This window comes from Rhinolophus ferrumequinum, chromosome X (genome assembly GCF_004115265.2).
Source record: "Rhinolophus ferrumequinum isolate MPI-CBG mRhiFer1 chromosome X, mRhiFer1_v1.p, whole genome shotgun sequence".
Classification (NCBI taxonomy): Eukaryota; Metazoa; Chordata; class Mammalia; order Chiroptera; family Rhinolophidae; genus Rhinolophus; species Rhinolophus ferrumequinum.
Window position 1 is genome coordinate 124,183,536 of NC_046284.1, and position 24,052 is coordinate 124,207,587.

The 24,052-nt window shown below is 55.2% G+C and overlaps 1 protein-coding gene across 1 annotated transcript in view; it reads right to left on the minus strand.

Moving 5' to 3' along the window:
* Positions 1-8,701: 8,701 nt before the first annotated feature.
* Positions 8,702-24,052, minus strand: part of LOC117025782 (granulocyte-macrophage colony-stimulating factor receptor subunit alpha-like) — a 30,119-nt gene continuing 14,768 nt past the window's right edge. Inside the window, exons 6-12 of the mRNA XM_033111979.1 lie at positions 23,475-23,662; positions 20,928-21,061; positions 17,077-17,100; positions 15,068-15,203; positions 13,846-13,948; positions 11,916-11,997; positions 8,702-9,810 (exon numbers count right to left, since the gene is read on the minus strand). Of these exons, the coding sequence (XP_032967870.1) occupies positions 9,649-9,810; positions 11,916-11,997; positions 13,846-13,948; positions 15,068-15,203; positions 17,077-17,100; positions 20,928-21,061; positions 23,475-23,662 (829 nt within the window). The 3' untranslated portion in view covers positions 8,702-9,648. The remainder of the gene's footprint in view (positions 9,811-11,915; positions 11,998-13,845; positions 13,949-15,067; positions 15,204-17,076; positions 17,101-20,927; positions 21,062-23,474; positions 23,663-24,052) is intronic.

A 24,052-nucleotide genomic window follows, 5' to 3' on the forward strand; every position in this document is an offset into this window, starting at 1 on the left:
GCTTGGCTCCAGCCCATCCAGAAACCAGGAAAGCAGACACTATGCAAAACACCAGGAAACGCTGTGAGGACAAAGCTGTGGAAGGAAGTCTAATTAAAAGTCTGAAATCAACAGATACTGAATTTCCTGAAGGGACCGAGTTACGGTAACAGAACCCTGTCCTGCACCAGCGTCCCAGCCAGGACTTTTTTCCAGGGTCCCCGTGAAACCCCTCGGCAGGATGGCTCTGCTGGACCCTCCCCCGGTGGCCAGCCTCCTGGGCCCAGTGGGTTGTCTGTGACAGGGTCTCCTGGTGGACTGTCCACACCTGTGAACCCAGAGTCATCTTCTGTAAACGTCATGAGCGCCGTGGGGGCAGCTTGGGCCTGGCACACAGGCCGCGACCCCCCAGTAAAGCCTGAGACGCTTGCCTGCTTCGGAGGCAGCCCGTTCACCGGGGTGCAGGCTCTCTGTGCCCCCAGGATCACACACCAAACGTGTCCCCTCAGTACAATGTTGACCGGGGGGGGGTAGGAGGGGACTGCAGACTGTCCCCTGTCACTGGGGCATTCATTCCCAGGACCCCCCATCCTGGGACCCCACCCGGAGTCCATCGGGCGTCTCTCCTGTGCCTCTCACCCTGTCCTGGGCCTCCCAGGGGACTTCACAGCTCCACAGTGGGACAGGCAATGGTCCCCAACTCGCGCCAACTTTCACACCAATCTGACGCTAGATGCTGACGCTCAGAGTGCCTCTTGGTGACCCAGGGACAGGCCCGAGACAGCCGTTTCTGGAACAGGAGAATGGCTACGACCCAGAATGGCCCGTCAGCTGGAGGCATCTGGAGACAGAGGTCTTGTCACCCATTGGTAATACAGGGATTGGGGTGAGGAGACTGAGGTCTGAGGCTCACGTACAAGGAAGCGGGTGACCCCAAACCCATCACCCTTATACGTAACATTGTAGTGCACGGTTTATAAAGGGTCAAAGCAACACGCCCAGGAGGAGACAAAGATCAGAATTTTATGCATGGGAACCACGCAGGACGTGTCTTTAGTTAAGGAGGACGGGTCCAGTAGCCGCTGTCCCGTGGGTGTCCCAGGGGCGGTGCCCTGCGGTGACGCCAGCTCCCAGAGGTACAGACGGCTCCAGTGTAGTGACCCTCCGCCCCTAAGCCTCTTGCCTTGCCACGCTTTAAAGAACCGAAGTGCAGTAACCATGTCACCATACCTTGCTGACCCCCAAATTATGATAGGAAAGGGGGCCTGGCGGACGCCAAACAGCAGAGGCTGGAGATGGGGCAGAAGTCGGCAGAGAAGGGGCGCGGTGAGGGGCGGGGGCTCAGAACGCTTCCCTCCCCACCCGCCTGGAGAGAGGGCGCGTGAACCCATGTCGACCTCAGCGAGAGTGGGAACAGCTGTGATTATGGGGGGCTCTGTCCTGGGACGGCCCTACTGGGGGCTGCAGAGGACTCTGGCTGCTCGCTCATTCAGGGCCAATACGTGACTCCCTGGGCACAAGGCTCGGAGGCGGTCAAGACTTGCGTCGCTAAGATTCAACGTGCCCGTGGCCAGGCGGGGTGGGGGTCAGGAGTGGGGTGTGCAGCCCCCCCCGCGAGGGAGCCCATGACACCAGTGGACTGGCCTGGGGGGTGGGGGTAAGCGCCCTACAGCGGGGCTGCCCCAAATACGGACCCCACCTCATGGCCCTCATCGTCCCGGAGGACCCGCTGCCTGGCAACCTCGCGGTGAGGCCCGGGGGTCTGGGCTTTGAAACGCGTATTTATGGATCACTATTTTTACGGAGGTGTAACTGACATCATAGGAACCCCACTTTTTTAAATGCACAACTCGCCGGCGTTTAGCACGTTCACATTGTTCTGCAATGATCACCTTTACCTGGTTCCAGAACATTCCATCCCCCCGAGGACACCCGTCCCCATGAGCTGTCACCTCCCCACTGGGTGGCCTTTGGGTGTCTGGCGTCTGTCACTCCCTGAGCATCGTGTCCTCCAGGTCCCTCCACGTGGTGGCGAGGGTCAGCGCCTCCCTCGTTCTCCTGGCTGACTAATACTCCCTTGTGTCGATGGACCTCGTTTTGTCTAGCTGTCCACCCACTGATGGCTGTGCCGACCTTTGGGCTGTTGTAAATAATAACGCTGCCACGAGGGCTCTGTGCTTTCACCATCCCCCTGGGACAATCAGGCTCCCTAACCTTTGCGAACCACGGACCCCGAGGCCCAGTCCCCACGCTGCTCCCACAGGCTGCCCCGGATACGGGGGCAACAAGCCCCTTGCCCAGCCTGGGCCAGCGCCCTCCAGTAGAAAACGCACAGGAGCCTCCTAAGGAAGCTTACATTGTGTACAGGAAGAAACAACGTGGCAACAAACCCACTGGAACCCTCCACTTGGAACGCCCCACGTCCCGCCTCTCACCGTGGCAGCTCGTCATCCCTGCACGATGACTAGCGCCGCCTGGAGCATCCTAACTGGGCATGAAATCTGAGTCTGGCGCGGAGTGGGTGGACCGAGCTCTGCTTCGGTGCTGGTGTCCACCCCCGCCCACCGGGCCGGGCCTGCGTGGACCTGCCTGCCTTCTCCCCATTGTCTTACCTGGGGTCTGGACCCAAGTGCAGCGTGAGAGAAGCAGCCCCCTTCCGGCTCTGGTCCAGGTGGCCTGGGGTCCCCGCCAGAACCCCTCACTCTGTCTTGCTTTTCCAGCTCTGCGGGAGGAACCGAAGAGAAAGCAAAGCTGGTTTTTCCCAGTTGAGCTTTTTTTATAGCGTCCGGGTGCGGCCCCTCCCCTAACCACCAGACCCAATGAGGGTCAGTGCCATGCTGACCTGCTCCAGGACTGTCTCTCTCTCTCTTTCTCTCTCTCCCTCTCACAATCTGGGGTCAGCCGGGGGTGGGGCGTGGGGGGAGGCGGCGGTGCATTTTCCCTGAAACGAACCGCCTTTCCAAAGTATTATTTTTCTGTTCTCTTTTCAATTGTTCCTCTTTATAATCCCAATTAGTGGTCACCGTGCAGACCTGCTTAAGCAATTTCCTGCTGTCAAAACCCCAGCCAGAGGGCACTTGGGCAGCTTCCTCCGAGGTGCCCTGGAAAAGGCCACCGCGTGCCCTCAGGGGTAGGGCAATAACCCTGCATCCCCTAGCTGCCCGGGGCTTGTGGCCTCATAGCCAACCCTCCCTGTGGCAGCCACCAAACTGCCCCAGCCTCCCTTCCCAGCTGCGATCTGCTTTTCCCTTTGTTCAGCTCAGCCCCTCTGGCCATCCCTCCCTCACGCTGGAATGGTCCCCGCAGCAATCCTTCCGGTCATCGTCCTCAGGGTCCAGCTCCACCCCACCCCTCTCTGCGGCCCTGACCTGAGAGGCCGGCTCCTGCATGGTGTCTCCCTCAGTTTACGTCCAGCTGGAATCTCAGAACGAGAATGTATTTGGAGACAAGGCCCTCGCTGGCGTCGCTCATTAAGTGAAGAGGGAGGTCACACTGGAACGGGGGCTTGTCCAGCCAGTTTCACCGGTGCCCTCATTAGAAGACGGCCCCAGGAAGACAGACACACAGGGCGAACGCAGCCGCGTGAAGACGGAAGGCTGCAGAGGTGCGTCTACAAGCCAAGGACCCCCGAGGCTGAGGCCAGCCCCAGGAGCTGCGAGAGGAGGGCCACAGATCACGTGGCTTGGTGGCTGACCAGCCCATGTGGAGACGAAAGCCACTCTCCCCCGAAGCGATGGACCAGACCCCCTCTCCCTCATCCCTGCTCAGGGGTGTTGCTCATCTGGTTAAGTATCCAGGCAATTCTGTTATATACAGGCGGTATAGCTTACCTATTCCTGTGTGCTGCTTTGTAACACGATTGTGATCGATCTAACAGTGCCATTCATTACATAGAATGAACGTAGCTTAGCTATTCCTATGTGTGACTTTGTAACAGACTAGTGTAATCAACACAATAGTACCATTTATATACTACGGCGGATACATGAGTTACTTTGTTACTGTGTAATAATATACCATGGAGATTAACACGGCAGCGTCCTTTATGAAATACAGGCTGAAGGGCTGGGGGCAGAGACGGCCAGTGAAGGACAGGCAGGGCACCACGGACAAGAGGACCCGCAGACGCACGGGTAGGAACCAGGGTGTTTGGCAAAAGTGGGCGGCTGCCCAGAGATAAGCAGGCAGGTCGAGAGGTGGCCCCTATTACAACACGTCCGTCCAGCTCCTCTCTGCTGCTGGGGACGCGGTGATAAGGGAGGTGTGGCCACCACCGGAGACTGAGTCAGACGGCCCTGTGGCCACACCTGGTCCCTGAAGCGAGCAAAGGAGCTGGTCTCTTCTTCCTTCCTTCTTTCTTCTTCTTGCTTTTCCCTTCTTTCTTTGTCCTCGTTTTCTTTCTTTTGTGTTCTCTCTCTTTTGTCCTTTTGCGTCTGTTTTTTGCCTTATTTTTTTTTCCCTCTCTTTTTCCTTTTCCTCTACGTTTCTTCCTTCTTTTCTTTTCTCTTTCTTCTTTTTTCTTCTTTCCTTGTCTTTTCCTTTTTCCCCCCTAAAAGGCCAAAGCAGAAAGAAAGCAGAGGACACCACAGAAAAGCACTGTGGCAGGGCAGGCAGAAGGACAAAGGCTCACGGGCCCGGCACCCGAGGATGCCAGCTGAGTCCTCCAGCTGTGGCAGCGTCGAGACGTAGCCCAGTGCTGGCGGTGCAGACCCAAGGGCCACCGGGCCTGTGGCAGTGCGGGTGAGGGCCGACCCCTGGTGGAGCATGGGTCACATGTCTGCTTCACACAGGACGGCCCCCAGGTCCAGCCGCACGCTCAGCCCAGCTCGGGTTGGCTGTGAGCCCGAGGAAGCCTGGAGCTTCGTCTGTGGGGCATCTCTGCACCGGGGACCCCAGCAAGGCTGAGCTGGCGGCATATCCAGGATCAGGCGGGGTGGCCACCTTCGGGGTAAATGCTGACGTCTCCTGCTGGAGGACCAAAGAACACCTCCACCTCGCCCTCCCAGCCCCACCGACGTGCAACAAGGTGCTCTGTCACCCGCTTGGTGCCTCAGACAAGCAGACAGGACCAGACAGCGAAACTGAAGATTGGGACAAACAAAATGGGCGGCTGGAGGCTCAACAGCTTCCTCGTGTGCAGAAAATCCAGCCCTCAAAGGGCAGGGTCGTGCACGTGGGCCACACAGGAAGAGAAAATGGGAAATGGGAAGGGGTAGTGGGGAAGGCCAGGACATGGCTACTGGCTGCGAAAGACATCACAACAGGGCCTTCCAACCCGCCAGGGGCAGCTGCACGCAGTCCTGAGGGGACATGGCACACCCACTCAGGGACACGGCCAGCTCTGCCAGGAGGGTAGGGCTGCAGGAGCCTGCCCCCGGAAAACCTTGCATGTACGGGCACCAGGGACAGCAAATCACAGCCCAGTGCCACCCAGCTGTCACTCCAGATGGCTGTCGCATGCTCCCTGGTGGCTGAACAGCTCCGAACGGCCCCCGGTCACTGCCCACAACCCTGGGAAGTGACACCCCAAAGCCGCCCCATGCAGCCCCCCCAGCTGGGCCTGCACACCCAGCACCAAGACCGTAGCAAGGAGTGGGGCTTCTGAGAGATGCAGACAAAGCTGTATGGCCCAGCTGTCCAGGCCTCCAGTTCTTCTGATGCTGTGTACCAGGCAGCTTTGGGGTGTGGGGGGCCGACTCCTTCTTACAAGGACACTGCCATGGGGTTTAGGGCCCCTTTGAAGCCAGGACGACCTCATCTCAGGTCCTTCCCTTTGTCATCTCTGCAAACACCTTATTCCCAAACAAGGTCACGTGTTTTAATAGAACATGAACGCAATGACAGTGTCCTCATCAGAGACAGAAGAGCAGGGACACAGACACAGAGGAGACGCCACGTGGAGACGGAGGCAGAGATGGGAGGGACGCGGCCACCAGCCCAGGGACGCCTGGACCCCCCAGGAGCTGGAAGGGGCAGGAGGGACCGTCCCCTGGGGCCTCCGGAGGGAGCATGGCCCTGGGACACACTGATGGCAGACTCCTGGTCTCCAGGCCGGGGGAGGATGGGTGTCTGTGGGTTTAAGGCCCCTGGATTGCGGTCCTTTATCTCAGCCTCCCCAGGAGTCACGTAACAACCTTCTTCCTTTCTCAGCTTCCCACACTCAGCCCTGCCTCCCCACCCGGCCTCTAGGAACCCACCCTGGGTCCCTGACCCCATCCCAGGACACAGGACATGGCACTCTGTGTGGTTCCCAAGCCACCCGTGCATACAGCTGACTGACCCGTCCATTCCGGAACCTTCCGGTCTTCCGACAGGGCCTTGAGCTGACATCCCAGGTTCTGATTAATTTAAATCCATCCAGATAAATCAAAGCGGCGCCCCCCATGTCCCTGCCCCCCAGGGTCAAGTCCATTTACAGAGCCGTGAATGGTAGTGTTTCGTCAGAAACTTCTCTCTTTAGCTCAGATGTCCTCGAAAGAGAAGCTGCGGTGTCTTCTCCGTAATCTCAGGAGGCCAGCCCCTGGGGGGGCGGGGGGGTTATCACAGACAACGCCTCGTGGATGCAGTTTGCTAGGGTTGCAACATGGGACACGTCAGGTCTCGGCCGCAGCGATAGCAGGTGGCTGCCACCCCCCACCCCCAGGAGAATGGGGGCGTCCTGTTTCTGTCCTTGATGTCCAGGGGTCTCCTGCAAGACGCTGGCTGGCTGTTCACCCCTTTGCTGTGTCCTGACCTGAAGGGTGGATGCTTTGAAATGCAATCTTCCTTATCAGCAGCACGGCCCCTCGGGAAACGCCCGGTTCTCTCCAGTTGAGACTTCTGATGGGACCCAGAGGTCCCCACACGGGCAGGCACATCCTGTGGCATCTCTGCCTGCATCGTTCCCTCCCTCCCTTCCCGGCAGCCTGAGAGGAGCCCTGCAGGCCCGGCCCAGAGGGTCAGCACTTGGCTGCAGGGCGTGGCCATAAAGAGCAGTGTCCTGTGGTCTGCATGGGTCGTCCTCATCCTCTGTCCCTGTCTCGCTAGCCCTGGTGCCGCTGGCTCAAAATGTGCAAGGAGGCTGGGCGTCTTTGCCCGTCATCTAGAGGCCCGGGGGTGCGATGTCCGCCATCCCAGGGGGCTGTTTGAAACCCTGTTCCTCGGTGAGAGAGAGACAGACGGAGGGAGGGTGACAGACAGGAAGACAGATAGAGAGATCAATAACAGATGATAGATCAATGCATAGATTCATAGATAGATGAGAGATGACAGGTGATTGATAGACAGATGATAGACGACTGACACAGAGGACATGTAGATGGCACCTGGCCCCGAATCCTAACGGACATGGGTAGAAGGGGGGTCCACACAGGTCACCTCCTTCCCGCCCCCACCACGTGCCAGGTGAGAGAGTTTGGACTAAATACTTGCTATGGCTGAAGGTGCGGCTTCCACTTCTGACATGGGGACGGACACACCTCCTCCTCTGGGGATAGGTTTCCCCTCCGATCCTGAGACCCTGACGCCCAGCTACCAAGTCGGGACGTGGGGACACCGGGCACAAAGCCCCAGAGGCCCCTCCACTCACTGAACCCCGCTGGGCAGGCGTCTTCCTGGTCTCGGGGTGCCCACTTTCCCGCTTGCTCTTTCCTGCTACTAGGAATGACTCCCGTTCCCCTGGCCGTGACTTCCCCAGTGCGGACAGCAGCAGGTGGTACAGCACGTCGTCCAGGAGAAAGGCGCTGGTGAGCAGAGTTTATTTCATAGCGACAGGAGTCACCCCCACGTCGACCACCAGGGAAAGAACGCATGTGCATTCCAAGCAATTGGGACAATCCGACACAGCCAGGGAACACCCGAGAATGCCGACACAGCGGCCACAGGCGTGTGTGTGTATGTGTGTGTCTGTGTGCAGCACTTACTGTCTTGGCTTGTCTCCACTTAACATTCGGTTGTTTGCGCTTTCCTAGGTCAAAACTTGCTTCTAACTCGCGATTTCTTCCCCAATGCATTAGCCTATGTTCCCTATAAAAACGGATTTTATTTCTGGAGTCAAAAATGCAAACCAGTTCCCTGAAGTCTGAAGAAAACCATCCCTGACATTCTGGTGTTGAATTCCCACGTGTATGTGTGTATGCACATGCCCGCACATGCACACTTGCATGCACACATGTGCACACACATACATACCTGCACACACGTACACATGAACACATATACACATGCATACATGCACACACCTGCGTGTGCACATGTGTGCACATGTACATGTGCATACATGTGCACACACGCACACATGAACATACACACCACACACATACATGCACACACCTGCATGTACACATGCACACACACATGTGCACACACACCCGCATGCATGTACACATGAACACATATACACACCCGTGCACACATGCATACACCTGCATATATACACATGTGTACACATGTACATGTGCACACATGCGCACACATACATACTTGCATGCACATACACATGAACACATATACACACCAGTGCACACATGCGCACACATACATACTTGCATGCACATACACATGAACACATATACACACCAGTGCATACATGCACACACCTGCATATACACATGTGTACACATGTACATGTGCATATGTGTGCACACACCTGCACACACATACACATGAACACATATACGCACACACCTGCATATACACATGTGTACACATGCACACACGTACATGTGCACATCCACACACACACCATATCACCTGCACATGCCTGCACACACACTTGCACACAGCTGGCACACGCACGTGCACACACACATGCACACACCACCTCACCTGTGTAGGTCTCACCTGCGGGCTGTGCCCTAACTTTCCTACTTTACAAAAGCCACGCTGTGAATGTGCTTCTTTGAGCAAAGGCTCATCAGCACCGCCTTTCCCCAAAGCTGCGTGGCCTGCATCACGTTTTCCTAACACATCTGGGAACAAACACTCAGCGGCGTTTTCTTTGAGTATTATGGACCGTCCTGCACCAGCGCAGGCATCTCTGTACCTTTCCTGCATGTTGCATCCTCTTAGATGATGAACTCAGAAGCAAGTGCCTTGTCCACAGCCGGATGGGATCGTCCCAAGCCTGGGAAGCCGCGGAGATACGTCATGTCTGGCCGTTTCATTCTGGCTCCTCCTACTTTGCAGCTTCTTCTATTTTACATCCGTCATGGACGGTCCAGCATGTGGCCGTGGAGATAAACGGGCATCGATCGGGTGGTGTACCCCCCACCCCCACATTGCTTACAAAAGGAACCCAGGAGCCCACACCGACACCAGTCACAGAATGCAGAGGTGTCTCCACCAGGAGTCTGTGTCCTTCGTCTCTGTCACCCTGTCACCGCCATTGTACTGTGCACAGCCTGGTGACCACCTGCAAGGATTTCCAACGCATACCCACTCACCAAAGGGGACCCACTCTGGAACTTTCTAGAACTCCATCAATCGTCTCCCTATCTCATCACCTGGACATTCGCTAGCTGCTTAGTGGGACAGGTGGTTCCAAATCTGAGCTGGCATCAATCCCATCCGCACGGGCCTCAGAGCCATTGGCCAGGTGGCCGCCCGTGGTCAGCGGACTCGGAAGCAAGCAGGCGGAAAGGCCGCAGGGCAGGGAGGGGACGGTGTGTGGGGAGTCACGTCAGAAACCGTTCACACAGCCAGTGCACGCCCCTCGGGAGGGACGTTTTCGGAGCCGTGGGGGGCCGACCCCATTTCCGCTTGCCCACTCGCAGAGGACGGTGTTTCTTCCACCATGAGAACGTCCTCGGGTTCCTGCGAGCCTGGAGGTGGGTGATCGTTATCCCAGGAAACCTGAGAGAGAGAAAACGCAGGGCACCGGTGAGGCCACCCACTCAGGTCCCTGGCTGGGCCACCGAGCCCACCGCAGTAAGAGCTGCACCGTTCGCCGTCGCCAGGAGATGGACGCAGCCCAGATGCCCACCAGTGGAAGAACGGACAAACACCGTGCTTCCCCCAAAAGAAGACCGGGTCTTATATTTTTGCTCTAAAAGATGCATTAGAGCGTATTTTCAGGGGATGTCTTATTTTTTTCATGCACAACAACCTACAGTTATTCAAATACAGTCATGTCGTCTTCTTCTGGAACATTGTCATTACGTACCAGGTGCCTCCGTCTGGCTGACGATCTTAACTGGGGCTAATTTTTGGGGAAACACGGTAAATGTGGTCCGTCCACACAGGGGAATGTCCTTGGGCCACGAGTCACAAATGTCACTCACTGTGTGACTCCATTTATGTGAAACGTCCAGAACAGACTCATCCACAGACAGGAAGTGGGTGCGTGTCGTCAGGGGATGGGGGAGCGAGACCTGGGGGGACGGCTCATGGGGACGGGCCTCCTTTTGGGGGGTGGAATGTGCTGGAACCATTTACAAATGGCGGTCGTACGACACGGTGAATGCACTAAATGGCCCTGAGTTTTGCGCCCTTTACATTGTGAATTGCATGGCATTCGTCCCTGAGCGGCTAGAAATGACACGGAGAGCTGGGCAGTCACCTTCTTCTGGGGACAGACACACAGCCCTGACTGGGGACAGTCCCTGACTGGGGACAGTCAGTCCCACCGTCATGCTCGTGATTCCTGCTGTACCCCCTGGAGTGGGCTCTATTCTGCCTGCCCCTCCCCCGGCCCGGGGTCCAGCGTCCAGCACCCAGCCCGTCCAGCGCCCCCGGGCCACCACCTCCAGGGCCCACGTGGGCTTCCCAGCCCCCAGGACACAAGGGTCAGAGAAATTCCCTTTGAGGACAGTAGTGGCTTCCTCCACCCTACACGCCCATGGCCACAGGGAATCAGGTGGGAGCTGCTTTCCTTGGTGAGGTCGCCCTAAATTTAAGAGAGGGTGGTGTCAGCCAGCCTGGGGCGGTATGTTCACGTATCAAATGCCCACTGTGAAAGAAAGACCCTGATATCCACTCACTGGCCACTCTTGTCTCTTACAGAAGGGGCGTTTCCTGGACCCCACACTTGAAAAAGAGGGACCTAGACAGGTTTGGGGGGCAGCCTGTGTAGCTCAGAGGGACCCTGGGTAGGCCGGCTAGTCTGTGCCTTCATCTCTTCTACTCAACAAAGCCTCCTGGGTCGATCACTGAAACATACTAAGCAGCCCCAGAAAACCATAGCTGCACCCCAATTTTATCCAGGACCCTTATACTCTGCTGTGAGGGGAGACAGGCTTTCTGGAACCCCAGGGGTTGGGGAGTGCTTCCCAAGGAAATGGCTTTAGGCCTGAGCTTTGGGGCGTCTCAGCTTTGTCACAGGGGAACACATATATCAAATGGGACAGGGATGAATGTCCCCCAGAGGGTCCCTCAACCTCCAAGGGGCAGGGGTGGGTCTGGTTGCCCCCAGGGCAGGGAACCAGATATCATGGGTTGAAGGGTGGGTCCCCCGCAAAAAAATCACATCCTTCTGGTACCTGTCAGTGGACCTTATTTAGAAATGCGGTTTTTGCAGAGGTGACTAGTGAAGGATCTGGAGACAAGGTGATACAGGTCTCCACGGTGATCCGAGAACGAGAGAGAGAGAGAGAGAGAGAGAGAGAGAGAGAGAGAGAGAGAGAGAGAGAGAGAGAGAGAGAGAGAGAGAGAGAGAGAGAGAGACCAAGGATCAGCCAGAAGTTCCCAGCAAGGAAACAGTCCTTCACTTTGAGACCTGTTTCTTTCCCATGTGACGTATATCGACTTTTGTCACCAGGGCCCTGGTGGATGGATATTTGCAGAGACGGCAGGTGGATGGCCGAGGTCCCGTCCCCTGCCCTCTGCCCCCCTGCCTTCACCCCTCAGCTGCATGCGAGGACCCAGCTCTCAGGCCTGGGGAGCAGAGGGCACCCCTGTCCACGGGGCACCGTACCCCAAAGACACCACGGCCAGAAGGGGCAGAGGGCAGAGGCACTCACCTCAGGCAAGAACACAAACATGCCAGTCACCTCCCTTTTCACCTGGGGAACTGGGGGGAATAGCTTTTGTCTCAGCGAGAACCTGAAAGAGAAACAATGACGGGGTTTGCGTGCTGGCAGCCTGAGCCCTGAGGGGGGCGCTTTCCCTTCCGAGACAAACCCAGGGCACGTGTCCAAGGCCAGGCCCGGTTTGCATGCCCCCGGCCGTCATCACGGAGAGTCCCCAAAGTGAGGACGCAGCCGGATGGAGCTGGTGCACTGACCAGTCTGCACCTCTGTCTGCTGGACCGGCCAGCAGCCTGGCTCGCAGGGGCGCTGCTGACATGGGAGGGAGTGTCTGCCCCCAGCACGGAGCCCTGCCCTCCCTCACCCGGCTGCACCCCTCCTGCAGCAGATGGTGCACAGGGGAGCTGAGAAACAGCCGGCCCCCACTGGCCCGGTCCGGCCACCCCGAGACCTGCCCTGAGGCCTCCGCCTGTCTGCCCAAGTGCGGCGTGGGGGGGCCTGAACCCTCCAGACACCCCAACCCTCTGAGTACCCACAGTTCTCCTATCAGGCACCCCAGGACTTCCCCAGCACTGACAGTGAACCCCAAGTCCTTCCAAGTGTCACCCATGGCTTTTTTTTTAGCTCCGTACATCCTCCAAAATCCCAGAGTCTGCCAAACCCCTGCCCAGGACTCTCCAGCAGGGTCATTTCTGTTCTTCCTTTCAGATGGTCCGGGGGACCCTGGGGGAGAGGGGAGGCCCCCCACCCCATCCATGGCTGAAGCCAGGGTCTTCAGACCCTCCCAGGGGGTGGGTGGGCGTTCATGGCACGTTACCCCGACTGGACACGTGCGTGATGAGCCTGCCTGCGGGATGGATGGCCCAACCCGGATCCGCCCCTTGTACCGGGACTCCGCGGGCCTCCCAAACGGAGACATGGGCCTCGGTGCTGCCCCCACGTGGCCGCTCTGAGCACAGCAACGCTTCTCACTGCCCCTTGCATCTGAAGGTCAGGTAGGCACACAGGGGGTCCCTTCTCTCTCTGTGCTGAGCTCCTGATTTCTGTGCCTGCTGGGACCTCCGCGCCAGGTGGGGACACGAGTGGACTCTCCCAGGGACGGCTGGCTCTGTGTGTCACTTGGAATCCTTCTGTGACTGTGCAGGCATTCTCACAGGCCCGAAATAATGAATGTGGTCACCTAGCCGTGTAAGGCCTTTCAAAGGGAGAGGCGACCAGCGTTTATCTGAGATCCATGAGAATAGCTACTGGGGAAGCCCTGATTCAGGCAGAAGCCCACACAGTGTTCCGATGGGGACACAAAGGCCAGGGGTGTTTATGACAAAGGGAGGGGACCATGACATCACAGAAGGAAGGGGTTGCTATTGGTGCAGATAACGTGACACCGTGACGCTGATGCTAAACAGTGTTTTTAATTTTCAGCCCAGAGTCACCCGTCCTGGAGTCACGACACCTGCTTTCTTGTTGTCTTTGCAAACAGCTCTTTGGGACAGCAGGCTGCTAAGGCCCCGTCCTGAGGTGACTTTGTCCTGTTTCCACCTGCACAGGTTTGAGGCGTCAGACGTGCCAGGCCGGCCCTCTGGGAGGGCAGGTCCAGCTCCATGTCAAAGAGGCTCCGTGTCTGTTATTATTTCCAAGCCCATATCACAGTGCGCAGCCCACAGCGCGCAGCAGTGAAACTCCGCACACCCCCACTCTGGAGAGAACCCCCGTGGGTGTGCGGCCGTGCGTGGCGGCCGACGCCGCAGGAAACCCCGCAGCAGGCAGCGCTCGCTCCACACACGGCCTCCCCAGCCCTCGCGGGTGTGAAACCCGCCTCCGTCCGTCTGTGGACGCGCCCTCGTGGCCGGTCCTATAAGTGGGTCCTCCGGTGACGCCTCCTTCCCTGCGCACGTGTTCTCAGTTGTGGGGGGGCGGGGCTTACCTCGTACACAGGAACATGAGGACCGTGATGAGCAAGGCCGCTGCCCCCACCACCAGCCCCACCAGGGCTACAGGGGGGCCCCGGAAGTCCGGCTCTGGGAGGCCTGAAGGGGCGGGGGAGAGGAGCAGCGGGTCAGGACCTCCCGGCACTCGGGTTCATACACAGCCCTTCCCACCTCCTTTTCAGACTCTGGGTTTGGGGGTGAAGCGGGGCGAAGGAAGCAGGGTTGGAGCGGAGGCAGAGCGCACTTCAAAAAACAGGAACCAGAGGGAGCTGGGAACACAGGCAGGGAAGAGTCTCTCCTGCCTCGGGTCCTGCCCTCGCCCTCTCCACGCCCTGCTCACAAGACAGAACCCCCCAAATCCACTTCCACGAGGGCACCAAGCCTTCCTTCTCAGCGGGGATTGACTTTCAACGTTGCACGGCATAGACAAAGGAATGAATGCATACTTGTGACACGTCACGGACGGACGGGGGTGTGTGTGCCCTGGACCCCTCCTACGAGCTGGGAGGCTCCCGTGCGCCTTCGGTAGCTCCTCTCAGGTGGTGCTGGGGGTTGGGGGGTGACCAGCCTGTATGGCTTTTAGGCATCCAGCAGCTGCATGCTTACAGCTCGTGCCCTGTTGGCCCTGGGAGTGGGAGCACGTGGCTTACCCCTGGGGTGACATCCTGGGGTGGGGGCCAGCCTCTGGGGCCTTACACACACCTCAGTGGGTAACACAGAGGGGCTTGTGCTCCTATGGTTGAGTCTGGGAGGGGCCTCCTATAGGGTGACCCCAGAAACATGGGAAGGGGTGCGGGGGATCAGGAAGCACTGCAGATGGTGCATTCAGGCAGAGAGCAGGCAGGAGCCACCTGGTCCCCTCTGCTGGCAGGGACACCGCGGTGGGCCCGAGGGACGCTGAAAATAAAAGACAGTCCACGTCCTAAACCCTGAAACCTGGAAACGGGGTCTGTGCAGATGGGACTGAGTGAGGTATGTGAGATGAGGTCGTCCTGGATCAGGGGGGCCCTGAACCCAATGACAGTGTCCTCATCAGAGACAGAAGAGCAGGGACACAGACACAGAGGAGACGCCACGTGGACACGGAGGCAGAGATGGGAGGGAGGAAGCCAGCAGCCCAGGGACGCCTGGAGCCCCCAGGAGCTGGAAGAGGCAGGAGGGACCGTCCCCTGGGGCTCCCGGAGGGAGGCGGCCACCCGCCCAGGGACAGGCACCCACCAAAGTGCAGTGTGCCACTCCAGTCACTCCAAAGGTCTTTGTACGCGTACTTCACTCTCACTCGAAAGGTGTTCTCGGCTCTCGCGGCAGAACTCGGAATCAGGTACACGTTTTTATCACTTCCTCTTTGGAAAACCTTTCAAAGAAAAGAGGATCGTCTGTGACCTGCATTGGTGACAAACCCTGAAATAGCAGAAGGCACGAGACATGGCAGTCACATCATGCCTGAGCACTGACGTCCTGGCAGGAAAGAGACCTGAGCACCTGGCTGCAGCACAGGTGCTGCCTCCTTTGTCCCATCTCGATGCCCAGTGGGGAGGGATGTTCGGGGGCCCCCGTCTCCCCACCTGGCATGCACAGCTGTCTGTGCAGTGTCTGCATCTGGGGCTGACTCCCCCAAGCCCTTGGGAACTGGGGTTGCAGTTGCTCTGACTCTACACATGGGAAAATGGGGCGGGAACCCCATCAGACACAGATTCTGGAGGCACAGGCGGACTCTGAATCAGAACCCAAACCCCCCGCCACCGGTTGGCCCTGGAGGGCGACTGCAGCTCCCGCCCTGGGTGACAACAAAGTGGGTTCCCGCACAGACTGAGGTGTCCTCCTGGGTGAGGGCCCCACCATCCACACCAGGGCACTAGGACTCGTGAGTGTGCAGAGGCCAGAGAGAGAGAGAGACACGGATGGGATGCCGGGGACTGGTGGTGAATAGAAAAAGGAGAAATATCCGGGGGGTTCTTCTGGGGAAGGTCCTGGGGGGACGCATGCAAGGATCAGGGCTGTTGCCTGAGAATGTCACAGCATGTCCTTCCCGTGCAAACTCCAGTCTCATTCCTGTCACAGAGGCGATGGAGCAGGGCAGACGCAGTTCTGCCGTCCTTTGCATTCTGGAGGCCGTGACCTATCCTCCAAAGCAAGGTCTGAAGGTGGATAGTCGGCCATTTGCACGACCCTGAAGCACCCTGGACATGCTCTTGGCTGTTCCTCTCGGCTGAAGGAACCGAGCTCGTTTCTCTTGCCCTCGCACGTCGGCGGCCAAAACCTGTGCGTTTCACCAGCTGGGCTTCTCCCCTTAGACCCAGCGGGTCGCACGCTGTCTTCGGTCGCAGCCACAATGGTCCTGGGGCAGCGACCCAAGGGGCAGACATGCATCTGGGGAGCTGCTGGGCCAGCCCACGAAGAAGGACTGAGAGGCGGCCCAGCCACCAAGGAGGGTCCCCGGGCAGCAGGAAGGCACGCGTGCTGGTTGTACGACGCCAGCTGTGCTGGACCTCAGACATGATCTGAGCAGGACATGAGGCTGAGAGGATATGGATGTGGCCCCACGGGTGCCTCACGCAGCTGTTAACCCTCCTTCCCCTTTCCAGGCCACTCCCAGTGTGGTCCATGGGCCAGGTGAGACCACAGGACTGCAAGTGATGGAGCACCTGGCAGGTAGCCGCGCTCCCTCCAGAGGCCCCAGGGGACGGTCCCTCCTGCCCTTTCCAGCTCCTGGGGGCTCCAGGCGTCCCTGGGCTGGTGGCCGCCTCCCTCCCATCTCTGCCTCCGTCTCCATGTGGCGTCTCCTCTGTGTCTGTGTCCCTGCTCTTCTGTCTCCAGTGAGGACACTGTCATTGGGTTCAGGGCCCCCCTGATCCAGGACGACCTCATCTCAGATCCTTCTCTTGGTCCCGTCTGCACACACCCTGTTTCCAGATACGGTCCCATCCTGAGGTTCCAGGTGGACATGAATTTGGGGGGACACTGTTCCTCTCACTACAGTCTGAGCTGAAAAGGTTCAGGGGGCTGTGTTTTGAAGAGGGATGTCTCTCTGTCCACAGGTGGAAGATGACCAGCTATGTGAGCTGAGGCATAAGAAAACAGCTTTGCAAGCCAAGGCCAAAGCCTGGCAACTGATAAGGGGATTGGGGGTGGCCCACAGCTGAGCTGTGCAGTGGTCACAGTGAGGGCTGAACTTGTCTAGAGCCCAAGAAAGGGATGTCATAGAGAAAAAAAAACCACATACTTACGGGATCTCTCTTGGAGGAGCTGCCCTGTAAAAAGATCACAAAGGATAAATAAGTGGCTGTGTTTTCAGCCTTGTACGCAAATGTGGGGAACCACTTGGAACCCCAGAATTGGTGTGAAGGTTCTTTTAGGTTGAAGATATTTGATGTTCAACAGATGCCAAAAAATGCCTTCCGGGAGCTTCCCTTCTCTGAACCAAAGCAGAAAACTTCTGGGAGTAAGGAATGCCGAAAATTCCCTCTTTGGGGCCACCTCCCTCCCGGGAAAGGAAGCTGGGTGTAATTATCATAAGTTCTGTGTCCTGTGGAGTTTTATGGCCACAAAGAAGACCGAAAAGATCACTTGTGACTGCATAAACCGACCTTATCACACTTTATTTCCAGTTTGTTCTCCTACGAAATCCCTCTGTCTTTCCTAAAGAAACCCATTTTCTCTTGCCAAAAAAGCCTCCCCCCCTTCCCCTATTAAGTTAGGTAGATAAGTACCTAACTTCAACTATTTTAGGAGTCACTTCTTTTGTGAGCTGCCCTATGCATGTGAATAAAACTTTGCTTTTTTTCCCCTTCTCTTACACTACCTTTTGTTGATTTAATTTGCATGCCTCAGATGCAGAACCTAAGAGGGTAGAGGAAACATTTTTCTTCCTCAACACCAAATACACTTCCTGTGAATTTACGTCTGGCTGGTAACTCTGCTCTGGGGATATTATGAGTGAAGGAGAATGGAGAGCCCACAATAGCATTTTGTTCTGCGTCAGCGAACTTGCCAACGTCTAGGAACGAGTAGGCCCTCAGTCATCCTCTCAGGAGTATTTACTGAATGTGTACATGAGGTGCCATGTGGAACCTGGATGGGAGCTTACTACCAAAGGTGAGCTGCTCGTGGCACTCCTGGTGCCTGAGGCTTGATGGGCATGGAGGTTGGCAATTCACTCATCCTCTGTGGGTGGAGCCCTGGCATCAGAGGAAACGGTGCCCATGCTGGAGGCTCCCCTAAACTGTGAGTCTTCACAGAGATGGGGCAGATGGGACAGGAGTCCGGGAACGGGGGTGTGACAACACAGGAGAGAATAAAGGTGGCTCACCTGTGTGATGTCATGTACCTGAGGTCATCTGCCTAAAGTCATCCGTGTTTTCACCTGCCAGAGGTCACCTGTGTGTAATTACGGGTGTGAGGTCACCTGTTTCAGGTCATCTGCTGAGGTCACCTGTGTGAGGTCACTGTTTGAAGTCACCTATGAGGAACCAGTGTGGGGTCACCCATGTGAGGTCACATGTATTGAGGTCCCTCATGTGAGAAACCTGTCTTTGGTCACCTGTGTGAGGTCACCTGTTTGAAGTCACCTGTGAGAAACCAGTGTGGGATCACCCATATAAGGTCACAGGTGAGGTCCCCTTTGTGAAGTCACCTGAGGTCACCTGTGTGAGGTCACCTGTGTGAAGTCACCTGTCTGAGTTCACCTGTTTTACGTCACCTGTGAGGAACTAATGTGGGATCACCCATGTAACATCACAGGAGAGGTGACCTGTGTGAGGTCACCTGTCTGAGGTAACCTGTCTGAGGTCACATGTGTGAAGTCACCTGTTTTACATCACCTGTGAGGAACAGTGTGGGATCACCTGAGGAACCAAGGTCACAGGTGAGGTCACCTGTGTGAAGTCACAGGTGAGGTCACCTGAGTGAGGTCACCTGTGTGAGGTCACCTGAGTGAGATCTCAGGTGAGGTCATCTGAGTGAGGTCACCTGAGTGAGGTCACCTGAGTGAGGTCACCTGAGTGAGGTCACCTGTGTGACCACAGGTGAGGTCACCTGTGTGAGGTCACCTGAGTGAGGTCACCTGAGTGAGGTCACCTGAGTGAGGTCACAGGTGAGGTCACCTGAGTGTGATCACAGGTGAGGTCACCTGAGTGAGGTCACCTGTGTGAGGTCACCTGTCTGAGGTCATGCACGTGCACACTGGCGAGGTGCCTGCCCACAGGCAGGAACAGACCCTGCAGCTTCATGGTGGCCACATCCAGCGCCCTGACTTTCCTGTAAGCCCCAAACCCAACCTCTGGGAAGGGTGTTCACTCAGGAGAGACACAACCTAACTTGTGTTTTCCAAGCTCCCAGCGATGAGCGCTTCACACCTGGGCTGCACGTTGTGGTCACTGGCAGAGCGTTCGAGAATGCCCCACCGAGCGATGAAAAGGGATGTGGGCCGTGCAGACAGGAGCCGATGAGGCCGGGACATGAGACATGGGGGGAGGGGCCAAGGAGTGGACCACGTGGAGAGGCAGGTAGGACAGCTGGTCCCGGGGCTTGGGGGGGGCCCTGTGGGACTCAGAGGGCGACCACCAGGACAGAGGGGTGAGGCCTGGGGCCACGGGGAAATCAAGACATGTGTGACCGGTGAAAAGTCCTCAGCTCCCAGAGTGGGGGACAAATCCAGATCTCAGGTTCCCAAATCTCATTTAACCTGGAGGGGGAGACATGGGGGCAGACAGGTGGGGAGGAAGTGGACAGCTTGAAAGTGAGGACTGGATTCCCCACGAGCCACCGTTCCCAGCCCACTTTCAGATTTTGTTTGAAAACGTAATGAAAGTGGATACAGGCTGAATGATTCCAAGTGTAGGACATTCTGGAAAAGGCAGAAGTGTGGAGACAGTGAAAAGATCCACCGAGAGTGACCCTCATGTCCACTGTGGACTTTGGGTGATGAGGACGTGTCTGTGTGGGTTCATCCACTGTGACAAATGTCTCATCCACTGGGGGGGAGGTGGACCGTGGCGGAGGCTGTGTGTGGGTGTGGACAGAAATCTCTGCCCTCAATTTTGCTGTGAACCTAAAACTCTACTGAGAAATACAGTCTATTTAAAAGGAAAACAAGTTAATAAAAGGGGAGAGCAATGAACGGTGTGAAAATAACACGTAAAAAGCAATTCCAATGACAAGACCATCCAAACGAATAAAACACTCAGGAGTACCTTTAACAGAAGATGAGCAAGCCCGGTACGCTGAAAACTATGGAACGTTATGGAAATAAACGAAAGGAAACTGAAATAAATGGAAAGATGCCCCATTTCATGGACCAGAACACTTCGTCTTGTGAAGATAACAACACCCCAAAACTTGATCTATAGATTCAATGTAATCTCTGTCAAAACACCAACATTTGTTTTTTTCTGAATTACACAAGCTGATCCTAAAACCCACACTGAATTGCCAAGGCCCCTGAGAAGCTAAAACAATCTTGAAAAAGAGCCTCGAAACTGGAGACACCACGTATCCCGGTTGCAAAACACACTACAAATTTACAGTCACCAAAACGGTGTGGTCCTAGCACAAAGACAGACATACAGACCCGCAGACGAGAACAGAGCGCCCAGAAATAAACCCTTTGTTTATGGTCAAATGAGTTTTGAGACGGGCACCAAGACCACTCCATGGGGAAAAGACGGCCCTTTCAACAAACGTTGCCGGGAAAACCAGATATCCACATGCAAGAGAATGAAGTGGGACCCCTACTTCACACCAAATAGAAAAATGATCTTGAGGTAGATTAAAAACCTAAACGTAAGAGCTCAAACTGTGCAACTCTGAGAATCAAACATTGTTGTCATTGTCATGCCTTGGGCTAAGGAAACTCATGTGCCAGGTATGACACCGTAGCATGAGGGACCAGAAAAACCAGTACTTGGACTTCATCAAGAAAGAACGGATGGCACTTTCATAGCAAAGAGAGGGTAAAGGACCAACGTGGGAGAACTTTCTGGAGCAACATGCCGTCCCTTAGTGAGAATTCAACCGCAACCGGGAGAAAGCAGAGAACACAATCAATCTGTGGCTCCTCGCAGAGGTTCAGGGTCCCTACCTTTATTTGAAAGTCCAGTTCATAACACAAGATGTGACTTGAAATGTCAAATCGCGTCTCAGGATTGTCCCACCGGACGACGTGATGGGATCCATTATAGCTAACCGTGAGGTTTGCGGGTGGGTTGTATTTTTCTAAAGGAAAAAAAAAAAAAAGAAAAAAGAAAATGCCAAGTTATAAATCCACAACACAGTGGAATCAAATAGATGAGTCCTAGGAGAACGTAGCTTACCAGTAACTTGGCCCATTTTGTTTCTCCTGCATGAAAGCAAAAAACCACTGGCCTAGAAGCAAGACCTCTTTGGGTCAGCGGAGCGTGCATCTCAGGATGGCCCCTCCGTGCTACGTGAAACCCCAGGTACCCACCCTCTGCCTCCATGTCGTTGAATTTCTGGAACCCCACGCAGAAATGCCAGAAGATGTGAATGTCCTCCTTATCCACGCCTCATTTCCTCTGGGACAGCCTACAACTCCGAGGGCTTAAGTCAACCACTATCTCCATGGAGCCAACCAAAACGAGCGCACTTCCTGTGACCCTGAAGTCACCCCCGAGCACGGCTAAGTAAAAAAAAAGCCACACACACACACAAAAATGCCACCCAATCCACCAGACGGTTAGTCTGGAACCAGATACTACAAGGATGATGCAGTGTCTGCCAGAAGCACAGCTTCCAGAAACACGCCTTTATTGGAACGAGGAATGGCAACGAAATTCTGACACACAATCGCCCACACTCAGGATTACAGGGTCCCAGAGATCCAAGGGGGCTGTGTGACCTGCTATCTTGCTCTGCTCTCAAAGGGCCCAGGTCACACCAGGAAGAAAACCACTTCCTGGGCATCGGGACCTTTCCTACCTTGTGCCTGGGCATGGTTGGGACAAGGTGACTTTAGTCTTCGGACATCCACTCACTCTTGTTCACTCACAGATTCCTTATCAGCAAATTCTCCTCCTCTCTAACTCTTACTTGTAAGCCCCAAGCCAGTACTTGTGGGGCTTTCACAACTATTTGCAGACATTTGCAGCCTGGCAGAAAATGTGTCACCTGACATGTATCATCCTAGCTGAGCTCACAGGGCAACACTCTGCTTTCTCATTTCAGCTCTCAGGTTGCCAACAAACGGTGTTTGTGGTTGTGTGTGTGTGTGTGTGCACCTTTGTGCTTTTCTTTGGTGATTTCTCTGTTGAAAATGGCCCCCTACGCCGTCTCGTGTTTCTGTACGAGATCACAATACATCACCTCAAAATATGACCCTTTGGCGTATGGGTGATTTTGAGGTGAAGGCAATTCAGAATATACAGATGTAGAAAGATGCCTGCCCGGAACTTCCCTTACCTGAGAAGTGAGGACAGCCATGAATCCCCTCCGTGCAAGTTTTATGGACAAAAGAGGGTGGAAAGTCAGCACCGAGACGGGCCTGCTCAGAGAAACCTTACTAAGGTCACCCTTACCTTCCATTAATTTCCTCTGGGAGCTCAGACCTCCTTTCCTTTATCTACGCCACAATCCGTTGCTCTTTGTTAAAATGTTATATGAGTCCCTAAATCTAACCTCTTTTGGGGGAAGGGCTGTGATTTCTTTTCTATGGAGCCTTCATCCCCATCCTGGGCATCTAAGAATTAAAAATAAAAATTAAATTTATATGCTTTTCTCCTGTTAAGCTAGTATTTGGGAGTTTAATTCGCACTCTTCAGTCACAGAACCTAACAGGGTAGAGGAAAAGGTTTTTTTCTTCCCTTGCACTCCTAAGCACAAGAAGGCTGTGAGGTGCCTTACAGAGAAAATACATGTGTTTGATAGTTTTCATGTCTTAGATAACACACCAACAATGTATATCCAATAAGGTGTCTTTAAACAGAAACACACGTCAAACAAGGTTACAGCGGTACCTCAGTTTTCGAAAGTCTCTGTTGACAAACATTTCGGTTTACGAACACCATAAATTTTATGGATCTACGGTATCATTAGATAGTAAAATTCATGCTAAACTTGCAGTTTTAGGGGTTGATTTTAAAGGTCTGGAACGGATTAATCCATTTTGCATTACTTTCTATGGGGAAACTGTGCCTCGGTTTTCGAATGTTTCAGAACTGAAACGGTCTTCCGGAACGGATTACGTTCGAAAACCAAGGTACCACACTATATGCTGACCAGTTGATGAAAATATTGTGACCAGAGACATCCTGTATTTTTCCCTAGGAGTGATGATTGTTACCTCAGTGTTTTAGGAAATTTCAAGAACATCACCACCACAACTAATGACAGTCTCCTGTACGTGACATCTTTCATGCGTGACACCAGTATACGTCCCTCCTGAATCCCATTCGAAGGCAGAATCATGCCCCCACCCCCACCCTAGCCTCCCTCTCTGCGTGGCTCCAGACCCCAAATCTAGATCCTAGATCTTGCTCAGGCTGTTCTGGGACCCAGCCCATCGTCCCCTGCAGTCCTGGTACAATCCCAAATGCAGGGAAATCACATGGCTCACATGGGTATGTGGGAAGCGGGGAGAAAATGGGGGAAGCCAGGCGAGAAATTGTCTTACCCATTTCAGTGGCTTTAAATGGAGTAAAGTCCAAAAACTGGATTGCCGTCTCTTGGCTGGTTCCGTTCACCAAGAAGAAGTAATTATCTGTCGACTTGGGTTCGGCAAGTGTATCAAAGTGGCAGCCCACGTGTGTCCCCGTCGAGCCAAAGAGGTAGTGGGGGCATTCCACCTCGTCATCCTCATACCTGCATGTTCCAAAGGGGTCAAGGAAAAGGCGGCATTACATATGGTCACCGCACAAACCCAATGTCACATTTTTATCATTGTCATTACACTTTATTGTACAACGAAAAGAAAAAGGCGGAGGGCGTATCCTGTTGGGGACATATCATCTACAACAAAAGCTCTTCCTCACAGCCCAGAAACCGGCGAAACGCCAGAAGAGAGACAATTTTATCCCTGAATAAGTATGAAAACAGAATCAGATGTGTTTCCCAGGCGATCGCCAACAGGTTGCAACCGGGTTGAAGTCTCGCCCTTTTTCTGATCTGAGTAGAGACCTTCCTTTCCCTTTATGTCCTCAGGATAAAGTTGCTAATTCCTTCATCCCTTTAGGACCAGAGAAGGGTTTTCGA